At 33.0% G+C, this 14303-nt stretch overlaps 1 protein-coding gene across 1 annotated transcript in view; it reads right to left on the minus strand.

Moving 5' to 3' along the window:
- Positions 1–5127: 5127 nt before the first annotated feature.
- Positions 5128–14303, minus strand: part of LRRIQ1 (leucine rich repeats and IQ motif containing 1) — a 202637-nt gene continuing 193461 nt past the window's right edge. The window contains 1 exon segment of the mRNA XM_064590239.1: positions 5128–5298. Within this exon segment, the coding sequence (XP_064446309.1) occupies positions 5128–5298 (171 nt within the window).

Raw genomic sequence — 14303 nt, forward strand, 5'->3', positions numbered from 1 at the left:
TACCAATTGCTCATTACCTGCTCCCCCTCCTGCACTCCAGAGAACTGCCTATTGTTTGCCCGGTAACTCCAGACCAGCTTTGGTCTGGCCAAACCAGGGAGCTCGTCTGATATCTGGTGGCTGAACTATACCTTCTCCAGTGAAATCTGAACCCCTTCCAAGTTTGTTCTTCCTTGGGTGCTCTCACTCAATCCTAGGGTATCATATAGAGTTTCTTTATATTTCATAGCTGATATGGATAATACTTTAGTATACATAATAATACTTAAACTTTCCCTGTTTAACCTACTGTATGATAGCTATCTTCTGATTGGACCCAGACTGTTACAACATATATTTGTATAAATTATAAATCCATGAAGGCCAGAGATATACTGGTGTTGCTCAGCACTCTCTCACCTGTGTGAAGCACTGAGCCTTCAAGAGCACCCCATAAATATTTTTGATTGAACAAATGGCAGGATTTGCTTCAAGTAGGTTGGATCCATGGGAATCTGAATCTCTTGATTCGTTGTTTGAAATACTTACCTGGAAGAAAACCCTTACTGTTTGGATAGATTGTACATACCAGGATTCTGGACAGATCAGGTACTCTTAGGAGCTTTAGCAGATACTGTTGAAGGTCTACCAAACAGTTAATCTTTTACCCTCCTTCTTTGTCAGAACAGCCTGCTTCCCACTATGGAGAAGTAGAATGTCAAATACCCTCTTTCTAGCTCTTATCTGACATTTCCTGCTTCATTTCAGCCAGCCAGTCAGTCAGTCAGTCAGTCAGTCATCCACTCATTCACTCATTACATGTACATTACGGGCCTGCATGCCAGGGAGCTGTTCTAGGTACCTAGGATACTACATTAAATTCCCTGCCCTCCTGGAACATACATGCTAGCAGAGGAGAAGGAGAATAAACAATAAACATAAAAAAATCAGTGTGACACTGTTGTGGCGAACAAAATCTGAAAGGAAGTCTGATATCTGATATCAGATATCTAATATCTGATACTACTGAGAGAGATTTTCCTCCCTACTAGAGACTAAGCCTTTCAAAATTCAACTTTACTTTCAAACTTACCTGAAACTAGGCTTCACCTTTAATTCAATCTTATTTTGCATTACTTCAGTATGTGCAAGCTCTGGTCCAGACTTACTGCTCAATGTTAAACAAACATATATTCATATTTTATCCTTTGCTTTTGTTAAGATGGCTTTCTTCCACTTCTTTCCTTACTTACATCCCAAATGTCATTCCAGGTACAAATCAAATATTTTGTCTCTGCGAAGCCTTTCTCACGCACTTTAACTACATTAGCTGCTTCACTTGTAAAATAAGTGTGTTTTTCCATATTCATAAAATTCAGTACCATATTAAAAGGGCTTATATTTCAAGAGAATTTAGATATGCTTAAAGAAGAAATTGACTTTGGGCTGATTATGCACTATTACAGGGGGAATGTAGATTCTCAATCCCTAGCTAACTCTGAAAATGGAGTATGTCCTAGAACATGCAGAAATTATTAGGAGGAAGCAATTGGGAACCTAAACTAAGTATATAGTGAGCAGTGATCATTCAGTAAATGTGTAAGAACTACATTAATTATGTTCTATTGTTACAGTTAAGCTATTATATGTTAGTGCATGGAAGCAAGATAGCACTGGGTTTGGAACAAGAAAAGATGGATTCAAGTTGTGGCTTTTCCTTGCTAAATTTTTTGGGTCAAAGGCAAAGTAAATAAAATCCAAATCTTATTTATATTAGCTGTCAAATAAAAATAATTAGCATAAATAAGAAAAGATAATTAAAATAAATGTGTAAGGCTATAAATTGTTATAGCAATAAAATTATTATTAATGCATCCTTTATTTTCAGTATTAAATGGAAAAATTAATTGAGAAAACCAAAATCATTTAAGGAAATCAAATATTTTGTCTAAATATTGTCTAAATGAGGAATTTATTTGCACACCCATTTTGCAAATGGCATTTTAAACAGAAGAATGTGACCTCTTTCATCTTTTAGATTAGAAGGCCATGTAGCAGAAGACTGTCTTGGCCTTTTATAAGAAAGCAGAAAGACCTAAAAGGAAAGGGAAGAGAACTTCGGAAATTCTCTAAGACAATTTTGCTTGAGATGACTAGCATGATGCTGAAATACACTGTTCTGGTATTATTTGACACACAGAGAAGAAAGACAATTCTACTTTGAAGTCATTTAAAATTATGCAACAGCAACATAAAACAAAAATAATATAAACAAGTACTTACTATATTCTATGCAATGTATCACATGCTTTACCTATATTTTTACTCATTTCTTCCTCACCAAAACTCTATGAGATAGACATTATTATTCCCATTTTCCAGAGAGCTAACTTGTTCTTAGAGTTAGGGTCACATAACTTAATGTGTGATAGCGGAACTGGGATTTTAAACCTGATTTTATCTGAGTTTACAGAATACATGATACAAATATTATAGCAATAGAGAAAGAGAAATACCTAGAAAAGTTCAAAGGCTGAAAGAGTTTTATAGCTGCAGCCCATAAACTACTCTCTAGATTTGGCTTGCAAAGCTGAAAGAAATACTTTAGTTTTAATAAGGTGACAAGTTTTTTAAGAGAGAGAAAAAGCTGGAGGAAAAAAAGCTTTCAAAATACCAAAGCTGTATGTGGTTGGCCCAGGGCCATGGAGTCCTAGGACCCAAGGATGTTGATGGTTAAAGTTTTCTGTGGATAACAGGCTACCCCAAGTTTTTTAGTTAAATAACTATTCAAGAGTGCGTTTCTTATAAGCTAAGCTAGTTAGCCCATGTCCCTAGACACTAGCGACTCTAATATCTTACTTCAAATGCTTCTTCTTTACAGCTATGTGGAGGTGGCAATTATAAAGACTATTTATTACATACCTGTTTTGTACCAGATATTGTTTTAAATGCTCTACATTTTATCCTAACAACAACTCCTCAAGGTAGGTATAGTACTTGTCTTAGCATTCCCATTTTAAGGATGAGGAAATTGTCATGGTACAAATTCAGGCAAACTGATGCCAGAGCCCACATTTTACCATTATATTATATAGATGTTGTAGTAAACTGGTGACTACAATAATTCAGTAAGTGGTATTTTATTCATAATCATTCTGTTATTGGATAAAAACTCTTTTTCTAAAATGGTTTGTCTTAAATTGTCACTTAGTGAACAGATTTAGTGATTAGTAGTGTTTGTTATAATGTCATTTACTGACAACCAGTTGGAATCAGTGAGGATAGCCATATGACAGTTCCTTAGAGAATGTGTTGTTGAATCACTATATTGGTGTTTGAAACTAATATAAAACTGTATGGTAACTATACTGGAATTAAAATTGAAAAAGAAAATAAGACCATTTAAAAAATTAACCCTATATAATGATCTTGTATTCTCTAAAATCTATGATTTGATGTCATGTAAGTGAAAGATAAAGTGAAAGGTAAAGTACATTTTAGGACAGTTGTTGATTTATTGAGATATTTATGTTTTAATAGTCAGATGATACATGATAAATAGAAACTTTGATATTCTGTAATGTGACAAGGCAATTTGTTTGTTTTGTACACTGCTGCAAAGTGATATATTATGAGTTCATAAAATGCAATGCTTAAAATGAATAGCATTATTCATTATGTGTAACACAGCTTGATTACTTCTGAATGTAATATATATTTTGAAAGTTGATGTAATTAACAAATCATGTTAATAATGCAAAAGTTTTATACTAGATCAATAATTTTACTTAGTGAATAAACCTAAAATATAAAATGTTTCTTTCTTACCCATATTGACTAGAGCAAATTTTGTGATCAGATTCTATAATCAAGTAAAGAAAATTCAAACATTCTAAGAACTTTGAGGTCTGGAAATATTTTTAAGTTAGATATATTAAAATCATTATTTGAAGACCAAATTAAAGTTTTTCAAAGTGAACTTGCATTTATTAATGGATTTAAATGACTAGACTCTAATAATGCCACATGCCTGGATAAAAAGAGAATCATTTTTAAGTTTTCATTTATCTATAGAGCACCAGTTGGGATAATTTGAATTTTTCACATTGAATCAAGTATTGACTTTGTGGGGTACCTGGGTGGCTCAGTTGGTTAAGTGTCTGACTTTGGCTTGGGTCATGATCCCAGAGTCCTGGGATCAAGCCCCACGTCAGGCTTCCTGCTCAGCAGGGAGCCTGCTTCTCCCTCTCCCTCTCCCTGCCAGTCCCCTGCTTGTGCTCTGTGTCTCTCTCTCTGTGAAATAAATAAATAAAATCCTAAAAAAAAAAAGTATTGACTTTGTATGTATAAAACTATAATATAAATGAGTAATAAAACTTTTTCAAAAAAACAATACTTATAATAAAGTATAAGTTAATATGTGGACTTTTGAGGTTCACTATTCTTTGGGGAAATTAACAAAATATATCAAATAAAACATCTTTTATACTAATATACCAAAACATTTTAGAAGATATTTCAAAACCTCTAGGGTATATGAAGAGTTTGAAAATATTAGACTCTATTACCACAAGATACAAATATTTTTAAATGTTTATTTTTTTCAGAGTTAATAACCACAATGCAATTCTTGTTGAAATCATATTAAAGATAATAGATGTGTGTGACAAGTTTGCAAGCATAAAAAGTCATTATTAATAAATATAAGTTGTCATCTACTCAGCAGAAATAGTTCTTAAAGCAGGGTTTTGACAGTATAGTATTATTATCTAAAATCTGCTATTTTAAAAAGTTTCCTTTAAAAGTTAAGGTTACCTACAACATTAATTAAATCGATGACAAAAGGCCAAATTACATTAGCTTGATATATAAATCCAACTTTTTACAATTAGCCAAAAAATTTCCTTTAGAATTAAATGATCATATATTCAATATAATTCATGGCTGGTGGGGGAGTAGAACACTGAGTCACAGAATATAATTAAAATAAAAATTGATGCTGCTAGTTTTATAAATAATTTAATTTGCTTTATATCAAAAGAAGGCATTGAAAGAAAGAAAAAATTCAAATACACACTCTCAGGCAGTTCTGGTTGCTGGCATCCTACCCCTTATCTATAAAAGAATGCTTGTTGGCATTATGTTCCATCAATTCGTTTGTGATTTCTAAATTAATTCTGAAGGAAACCACAACTTACTTGAAGATCCCGCTGAGTGTCTGTGTGCCTGATTTTTTTTTTCTCTCTTTACAGACAAAGCACTTCCACTGGTCATGGAAAAAAGGTCTAAATCCGTGTCTTCTCTGCTTACAAGTCTTGCCTGGGAGCAATGGGACAGAATGTATACAATCATGAAACAAAATATGGCATTTTCTGAACACAGCTCACATTACCCCAAATAAATAAACAGGCTCTGTCAAACAACCTTCTTCAAAATGATACCACAATCCTTTACCGCTGCCCAGGCAGAACAAATGCACTATGTCAAAGCATTTTTTGCAAATAAGAGCCGATTTTAAAATTGAGGTTTGCTATTTGAGTCTGTACAACAAAAGAAAACATTTCAGTACAGTAATTTTGATGAAAATCAATCTTAAAGGCAACTGATGAAACTTTAAACAGCTTAACATCACTTATTTACCAAGTATATTATTTAATTCTTAATTGAATGTTAGAAATGTCATATTGGATTATTTTCTGCAGTATTTATATTTTACCAGTTATAAGTATTAGTCTTCTCAACAATATTCCTCAAAGTGCCTTTCATCCCATATTTGTATACTACAAAGTCACAAAAGATCTCTACCTTCTCATGAAAACCATTTTTAACATAAAAACAGTATATATTATGTCAAATTTAAGGGTGATGGTAAATATATAGAAATTTCAAGATACATTATTTTAAGAACATAGGATTAAATAATTTATCACATCTAAAATTACCATCTGAACTTTTATTACTACCTGGGACTGAACTTAACAGTTGAAAGAATCACTTCTTGCTTATAAAATACTATTTTACATAATGTTAATATCATTAAGTACCGATTTATCAGGATTCAATCCTGAAGTAAAGGAAAATGCCATGATGGAAAGTAAAGCAGCCTCAAAAGAACTGGGATTTAACCCAAACCACAGGATGCTTGAAATCCTGTGAAAAAGCACTGGCCTAATGTTCTATGTGAGAAAAATTTCAGTAGAGCAAAATAAAGCCATAAAATTATCACTGTGCTTAAAAAGCTATCCCCATATGATGGGCTACAAAATCTCATGAAAACAGAATCTAAAGATCATTCTCTTTCAGATTCAGATCTTTGCCCTTCTCCTTTTCATTCCCCTTCCCAAATTCTTCCCACTGTCACAAGCATGAACTTCTCATTGTAAGTAAGCAAATCTGTTATTGCTTAATTCAGAATAGAAACCATTCTATGTCAGTCACTTTTTGATGTCCCTGGCTAAGTGATACAACTGTATTGTCAAAAGACCTCAGTAAAAAAAAAACAGTTTAAAAATGAAATAAATAACAAATGGCTTCCAATTTATACTTGTGATTGGTATGAAAAATGTTATACATTCTTTCTGAACTTTATTTCAATTAGTATACAAAAGCACATATCTATTATTTCCATTAGAATAGCTCCATCAAGGGCGCCTGGGTGGCTCAGATGGTTAAGCGTCTGCCTTCGGCTCAGGTCATGGTCCCAGCGTCCTGGGATCGAGTCCCGCATCGGGCTCCCTGCTCCTTGGGAGCCTGCTTCTCCCTCTGCCTCTCTCTCTCTCTCTCTCTCTCTGTCTCTCATGAATAAATAAATAAAATCTTTAAAAAAAAAAAAAAAGAATAGCTCCATCAATACTAAGACTTAAAAGGATCCAGTCAAGAATAAGGGGGAAATACCAAAGCGATACAACAGTTTTGGTGAGATCAGTTACAAAACAAGGAAAAACATGGCAAAAACACAGGAACCCTCCTGCTAGCTAAAGAGGCTTTAACTACAAGACTCAAGATTTTAAAATCATATTTTATTTGCTTCAATTTGAGGATATAATTTCACTACATCTATATAAAAGTAGAAATCCCAGCCTCTTCCAAATATGATGATACCTACATGTCAAGAAAATATTTGTGAAGTATGCCTTCCAAAAATCTCGTTACCATCTAACCATTGACACCCAAAAGACTGTTTCTTCCAAAGTAGAAAGTAATTAATATCAGTTACTAAGTAGGCCAGACTATAAGAGGGAATCAAATTTAGAAGTGAAACTTAACATGAATAAACAATTTCACAATGGTGCCACCTGGCAGCTTAAATGCAAATTTAGACGTTTTATAAAGGGGTTAGTTAAAGGTCAGTTAGGACATCTGACATAGCCACATATGCATTAGTATTCCAATTCTATTTCTGAAAACATTGGCTTTCAAAATGAACATTATCCTTCCTTTAACTGTTAAGATGAATTTTTTTATGATTTCTCTTTGTTTTTTCTATATCATGCAAAATGGATATACTTAAAAACTGAATATGACCGACCATGCTTTTAACACTTATTCTACTATATATATATATATATATATATATATATATTCTACAAAATATATATATATAATATATATATATATATTCTACAAAAAAAATAGATGTTTAGGGGCGCCTGGGTGGCTCAGTGGGTTAAGCATCTGCCTTTGGCTCAGGTCATGATCCCAGGGTCCTGGGATCCAGCCCCATTGCGAGCTCTCTGCTCAGCGGGGAGCCTGCTTCTCCATCTCCCTCTGCCTGCCCCTCCACCTGCTTGTGCTCTCTCTCTGTGTCAAATACATAAATAAAATATTTTTAATAATGTATGTTTAATTCTAAAACATTGTGATATTAAACATTTTGTATGGTTATACCATAATGAACAGTTTTGAGTCAATGTTAGGTAAGAATATTCTTATGTGCAATTTAATAGCAAATACTTATTAAATAGTAATTTTGCAAAATTCTCATATATCTTTGTTTTCTGAACTGGTCACATTTGTGGCTCCCACCTGCAAGGTTTATAATACTCCCCCCCCCCATATTTTCTTTTTTTTATTATGTTCAATTAGCCAATATATAGTACATCATTAGTTTTTGATGTAGTTTAATGATTCCCCCATATTTTCATAGTGAAATGAGGAGCATGAATTTTTGAACATGATTTCTAAGCATCTGGATCCTGATTCACCTCCAACCCATGAAAATTAATTAAAAATACAGAATCTCTGTCATTTAATAAAAAACAGGGAATTCCTCTTTTGCTTTTTTCATAAATAAGATTTTCTTAAACACTTATTTATAAAATTTTAGAAGTGAAGATATCCTAAACAGCACACATAAAAATAAATACCTATTTCCTTATTATTTAGATTTTGTAAAAAAGAGAAATACAATTTATAAAGCAAAGTTAATTTATAAGCTATCTTATAAAAGTATTCACAAAAAATGTGAAAATATTATTTTCAAAATTAATGTAAGTGGTATCTCTTTTCTGCAACTTGCTTATTTTCACTGTGCATTGTATTTGTGAGATCTAGATTTAATTCATTCATTTTACCCCTCCATTCATAATACATTATCATCATTGCACAAACCCCTTTTCTCATATAATAAGGTAGAGGCCTCATTATATAACATATGTGAGCATGGAAGGTACTTTAAACGTTTTATAGAGCTATAATTTACATGCAATGAAATGCATAGACCTTAAACATGAAATTCAATCACTTTCAAAATTTTTATTTTGAAGTAACTTAAAATTTCTATAGAAGTTGCAAAAATTGGCACTGAGAGTTCCCTGTATGACTTCCAGCCCCCTTCCCCAATAATCGAAGTGTGATTCATAAAACCAGTAAATTTACATCGGTGCAGTACCATTACCAAACCGCAGCCCTGATTAAGACTTCACCAGTTTTCACATGCACTATTTTTTTGGTTTGTTTATACTTTTATGACATTTTCTCATACATATAAATTCATGTAATATCACCACAACCAGGATATAGAACTATTCCATTTTCCCAAATAAACTCCCCTGCTCTCCTTTTAGTCATATCCCTCTTCCTAACCTAATCACTGACAACCACTCATGTTCTGCATCACAATAATTATATTTTATGAAAGTTATGTAAATGAAATCATACAGTATGTAGCCTTTTCAGATTGTCGTTTTTTACTCAGCATAATGTTCTTGAGATCCATCAAAATCTTTATACGTATCAGAGGTTTGTTCTAGTTTGTTGCTGTTTATTCCTTTTTATTATATGTCCATTCATATGTGCCACCATTTGTTTATCCTTTCAATCACTGAAGAAGATCTGACTTGTTTCCAACTTTTGGTTATTACAAATAAAACTACTGTGAACATTTATGTACAGGTTTGTGAATGAACATAAGTTTATTTCTCTAAGAAAAATGCCCAGGAGCAGAATTGTTGAGTCATATAAGTGCATATTTAACTTTATAAAAAATTGACAGCCTTTTTTCAAGTGGCTGTACCATTCTCAGCAAATGTATGAGAAATTCAGTTGCTCCACATATTTGTCAGCACTTAGTATTGTCAGTATTTTACTTTAATCACTCTAATAGGTGTATAGTGACATTATATATTGGCTTTAACAATTTTCCTAGTGATTAATACTGTTTAACATCTTTTCATGTGCTTATTTCTATCTGGATAGTCTCTTAGGTGAAGTATCTACTCAAACCCTTTGTTCATTTTCTAATTACACTGTCCAGTTTAGTTATTTCTTACAGATGAGTACTGTGATGGTTAATTTTATGTGTTGACTTGATTGGGCCACAGGGTCCTGAGACGTTTGGTTAAACATTATTTCTGGGTGTGTCTTTGAGGGTGTTTTTGATGAGATTAGCATGTGAATCGGTAGACTAAGTATACCAGCTTGCCCTCTCAGGTATCATCCAATCCACTGAGGGCCTAAATAGAACAAAAAGGTGGAGAAAGGGAGAATTCACTCTCTCTGCTAGACAGATGAAGCTGGAACATAGGTCTTCTCCTGTCTTAAGACTGGAACTTAAACAGTCAGCACTTCCAGTTCTCCAGCCTTCAGACTTGGGCTGGATCTTACACTATCAGCTGTCTTGGTTATCAGGCAGTTAGACTTAGACTAGAAGCTATACCTTTGGTTCTCCTGGTTCTCAGGCCTTCAGAGTCAGACTAGAACTACACCAGCAGGGTCTCCAGGGTTTCCTGGATCTCCAGCTTGCAGATCACAGGATTTCTTAGCCTCCATAATCAAATGAGCCAATTCCTTATAATAAATAAGAATTTCTTATAATAAATAAGCAAATCTATCTATAAAATCTCTTTATATCTGTATATACATCTCTCTCTCTCTCTCTCTCTCGATTCTATAGATAGATAGACCAGAGGGCCAATGGTGTAAATTTCAGGCCAAGTCTGAAAGTCTTGAAATCAGGTAGTATGACTCTTCTTACTGTTGTTTTTCAAGATTGCGCTGGCTATTCTAGGTTCTATATACATATATAAAGAGATTTTATATAAGATTTTATATATTAGATATAGATAAATACAGTTATAGATATCCTACTGATTCTGTTTCTCTAGTGACCCCTGACTAATATAACTAGCAAATGGCTCCTTTGTACCTCTTTCCAGTAATTTATCCTCAGAAGCAACAACTGTTCTGATTTCTTTTACCATGGAGAGGTTTGTTTTCTCTGCTCTTGAACTTAATATAAATACAATCATACAGAATTTTCATTCACTCTATTGATTTTGGTATTCACTTATGTTGCTGTATGTATCAGGAGGTCATTTCTTTTCATTTCTGAGTAGGTATGCCATTGTAAGAATATACCACAGTTTATCCATTCTGCTGTTGATAAACATTTATGTTGTTTGCATTTTTTGGGGGGGTTATCAATAGAACTGCTATGTAATTTTCATACAGGTTTTTATGAAGACATGTGTTTTCATTTCCTTTCAGTAAACATCTAGGAGTAGAATTAATGGGTCTTAGAGTAGGAGTACCTATAACTTTATAAAGTGCCTATTTTCCTAAATGGTTTTATCATTTTTCACTATACCAGTAATGCATGAGAGTTCTAGTTGTTCCATATCTTTGCCCACATTTGTGCTTTCTGGCTTTTAAATTTTAACAATTCTAGTGTTGTGTAGTAGTGTTTCATTGTTGTTTTAATTTAAATCAGTGTGCTTATTAACCATTCAAACATCTTCCTTTGTGAAGTCTCTCAAAGCTTCACCATTTTTAAATAAATTGAGGTATTTGTCTTTATATTATCGATTGTGGGAATTTTTTCTATATATTCTAGATACAAGACCTTTATTAGATGTGTATATGTGGGGGAGGGATTGTTTGCATGCAGAGGGCTGTGGAGGGCAGAGAGAGGGTGGTGGGATGAAGAAAGAGAGGGAGGGAGAGAGAAAAAGAAGCAGGGGGAGAGAAAGAAAGAAAATACAAATTTTTCTCCTAGGATGTGATTTGACTTTTCATTTCTTTTTATTTTCTGAATTCTAAGTACAAATGTTTTAAATTTGAAGTACAATTTATCTTTTTTGATTTATACTTTTTGTGTTCTATTTAAAAAAATCTTTGCCTTCCCTAGATTTTTGAAAATATCTTGCTGTTTTCTTTGGGAAATTTTAGAATTTTAGCAGTTATATTTAGGCCCATAATTCATCTCAAATTCATTTTTAAGATGTAAAGTAGGAATCAAGATTCACTTTTTTCCCTGTATACAGTTGTCCAGCACTATTTGTTGAGAAAAAAAAATATTCTTTTCCTCTTTTGTTTTAGTACCTTTAAGGAAAATCAACTAACTTTATAAGTGTGGTATTTTCTGTACTCTCTATCATTTTCCATTAATTGATTTTTTTTGTCTTTCTGCACATAACATATAGTCTTGGTTACTGACTGGGGCTTTATAGCAAGTCTTGAGATCAGGTAGTATGAGTCCTTTTTTCAAGATTATATTGACTATTCTAGATCTTTGGCATTTCCATATGCATTTTAAAATTTGTCCATTTCTACTGAAAAGCTTTCTAAGGTCTATTGAATTTATAGATCATTGAGAATTGACAACTTACAATTTGAGTCTTTCTACTCATGAGTATGATATATCTCTTTGATTTTTTTAAAGCAGTATTTGATAGTTATCATTATAGGAGCTTTGCACATCTTAATGTTAACATTATCCTTAAATATTTTGTTTTTTACATTGCAGTGAATAGAATATTTTTAATTAAAGTTTGTCACTAATACATGATAGGGCGTACAAAGACCTACTTTTAAATTCTGACAGATTTCTTTCCAGAATGACTGTACCAGCTTTTCCTTTCACCAGCCGTACAGCAGTGTTTCCACATTATTGATAACACTTTGCATTACCCAATTTTCTAATTTTTTTCCATTCTGATGAGGATAGTCATGCAACTTCTTAGTTTTAGTTTTTATTTCTCTGGTCATGTAACTGAGCATCTCTTTATACACATTTATGTATTAGTCATAATCCCTATAAACTATGTATGTTTTTTTCTATTGTACTTATATTTCTTTTTTCATTAGGTTACCTGACTTTATATTATTTATTTACAGAAGTTCTTTTTATATCCTGATATTAAGCTATTATTAGTTTTAGGCACTGAAAATAATTTGTCCATGTCTGTAATCTGTCTGTTAACCTTTTCTATAAAATCCTTCATAGGGGGGCACCTGGGTGGCTCAGTCGTTAAGTGTCTGCCTTCGGCTCAGGTCATGATCCCAGGGTCCTGGGATCGAGCCCCGCATCGGGCTCCCTGCTCAGCAGGAAGCCTGCTTCTCCCTCTCTCACTCCCCCTGCTTGTGTTTCTGCTCTTGTTATCTCTCCCTCCGTCAAATAAATAAATAAAATCTTTTAAAAAAATAAATAATAAATAAAATCCTTCATAGGAATTAATATTTAATTTAAAACAGTCAAGTCAATCAAAAAAATTTTTGCCATATAATTTGTATTACTTATATCTTTTAAGAGAGTATTTCTTTACTGTTAAGTTGCAAATATATTCTCAATTATTTTATTTGATCAATTTTATAATTTTATGTTTCACATTTGAGTCTTCAAATCTTCTAAATTCCATTTGATTATTATAGTGTGTATGGGTTATATATAGCCCTGTTTTTCAACGCTAGTTTACTGAATTCTATTTGCCAAACGATTTGACCTTTTCCCACCTTTGTTATATATCATATTCCAATACAGTCGCAGGTCTATTTCTGAACTAACTATTCATATCTTTTGGTCTATCTGCACCACAAAGTTTAGTTTTATACTAAGTCTTTATATGTTATGATGTAAGTTGGCTCTTCTTTTTCAAAGTTGACTTATATAATATTGGGTTCTTATTCATCAATACACATTTTAGAATGAGATTTTTCAGGTTCTTAAAAAAGCAGCTATAATTTTGGTTGGAATTGGTTTTACTTTATAGATTTATTTGGAGACATTTGACACATTTTATATGCTAAGTTGTTGCATCTATGAACAATAAACTTCCTGAGTATAGTGGATATCGCCATATGCCACTCAGATCACTTTTAACGACTGAGTCAGATTCTCCCAGCTGCTGAGAAAGTGTGGCTCTTAGCTGAATACCTCTCTGGAAACTGTCCTTAGCTAAAGATGGCTGCCTCACCCAAACCACACCCTCTCCTGAGGAGATGTAGGAGCATAAGAGCCTGATCCTCTTGCCTCAAGCTGGGACAACTTAGAAGGGCCTTCACACCACTGGAGCTCACTTCCTCTGCTGCAACTCTATTGCATTTTACCTTTTCCTTCTGCTCAATTACGCTTCTTTCACCCCTCAAAGGAGTTGTTTCTGAAAGCCTTCTCCAACAAATGTCTTGCACTCAAATATAAGAATCTCAGAATATGTTTCCTGGAGAACCTGAACTTAGGACTGTCTTCTGCAGAAAAATCCTGCAGTTTTGGGGATTTGGGGGATAAATTTAATCAGCAATACAATTGTCTGGATCTATGGCATGTCTTCTGATATATATTTGAAAATAAGTAAAATAACTTATTTTCATTTTTTGCATTCCTGTCTGCCACACAAAATACTTTGATCTTATTTGGAAGACAGAGATGTTATTTATTAGCTTCTTCAAAACCCAAAATTTGAATGTTTTATTATATCTTATTCTTACTCTTGAAGGTTAGTGAAGAGTATTCTGGATAATATTTATATCAATCTCTATTATTAAGAAGTAACTCCACTCTCTTTTGGTATGCATTATTTCTGCTATAATGTCAGCTGTCAATATAATTA

Source organism: Mirounga angustirostris, unplaced genomic scaffold (assembly GCF_029215605.1).
Source record: "Mirounga angustirostris isolate CCGP_5_RB_7025 unplaced genomic scaffold, mMirAng1.0.hap1 SCAF_5, whole genome shotgun sequence".
NCBI classification, from domain to species: Eukaryota; Metazoa; Chordata; class Mammalia; order Carnivora; family Phocidae; genus Mirounga; species Mirounga angustirostris.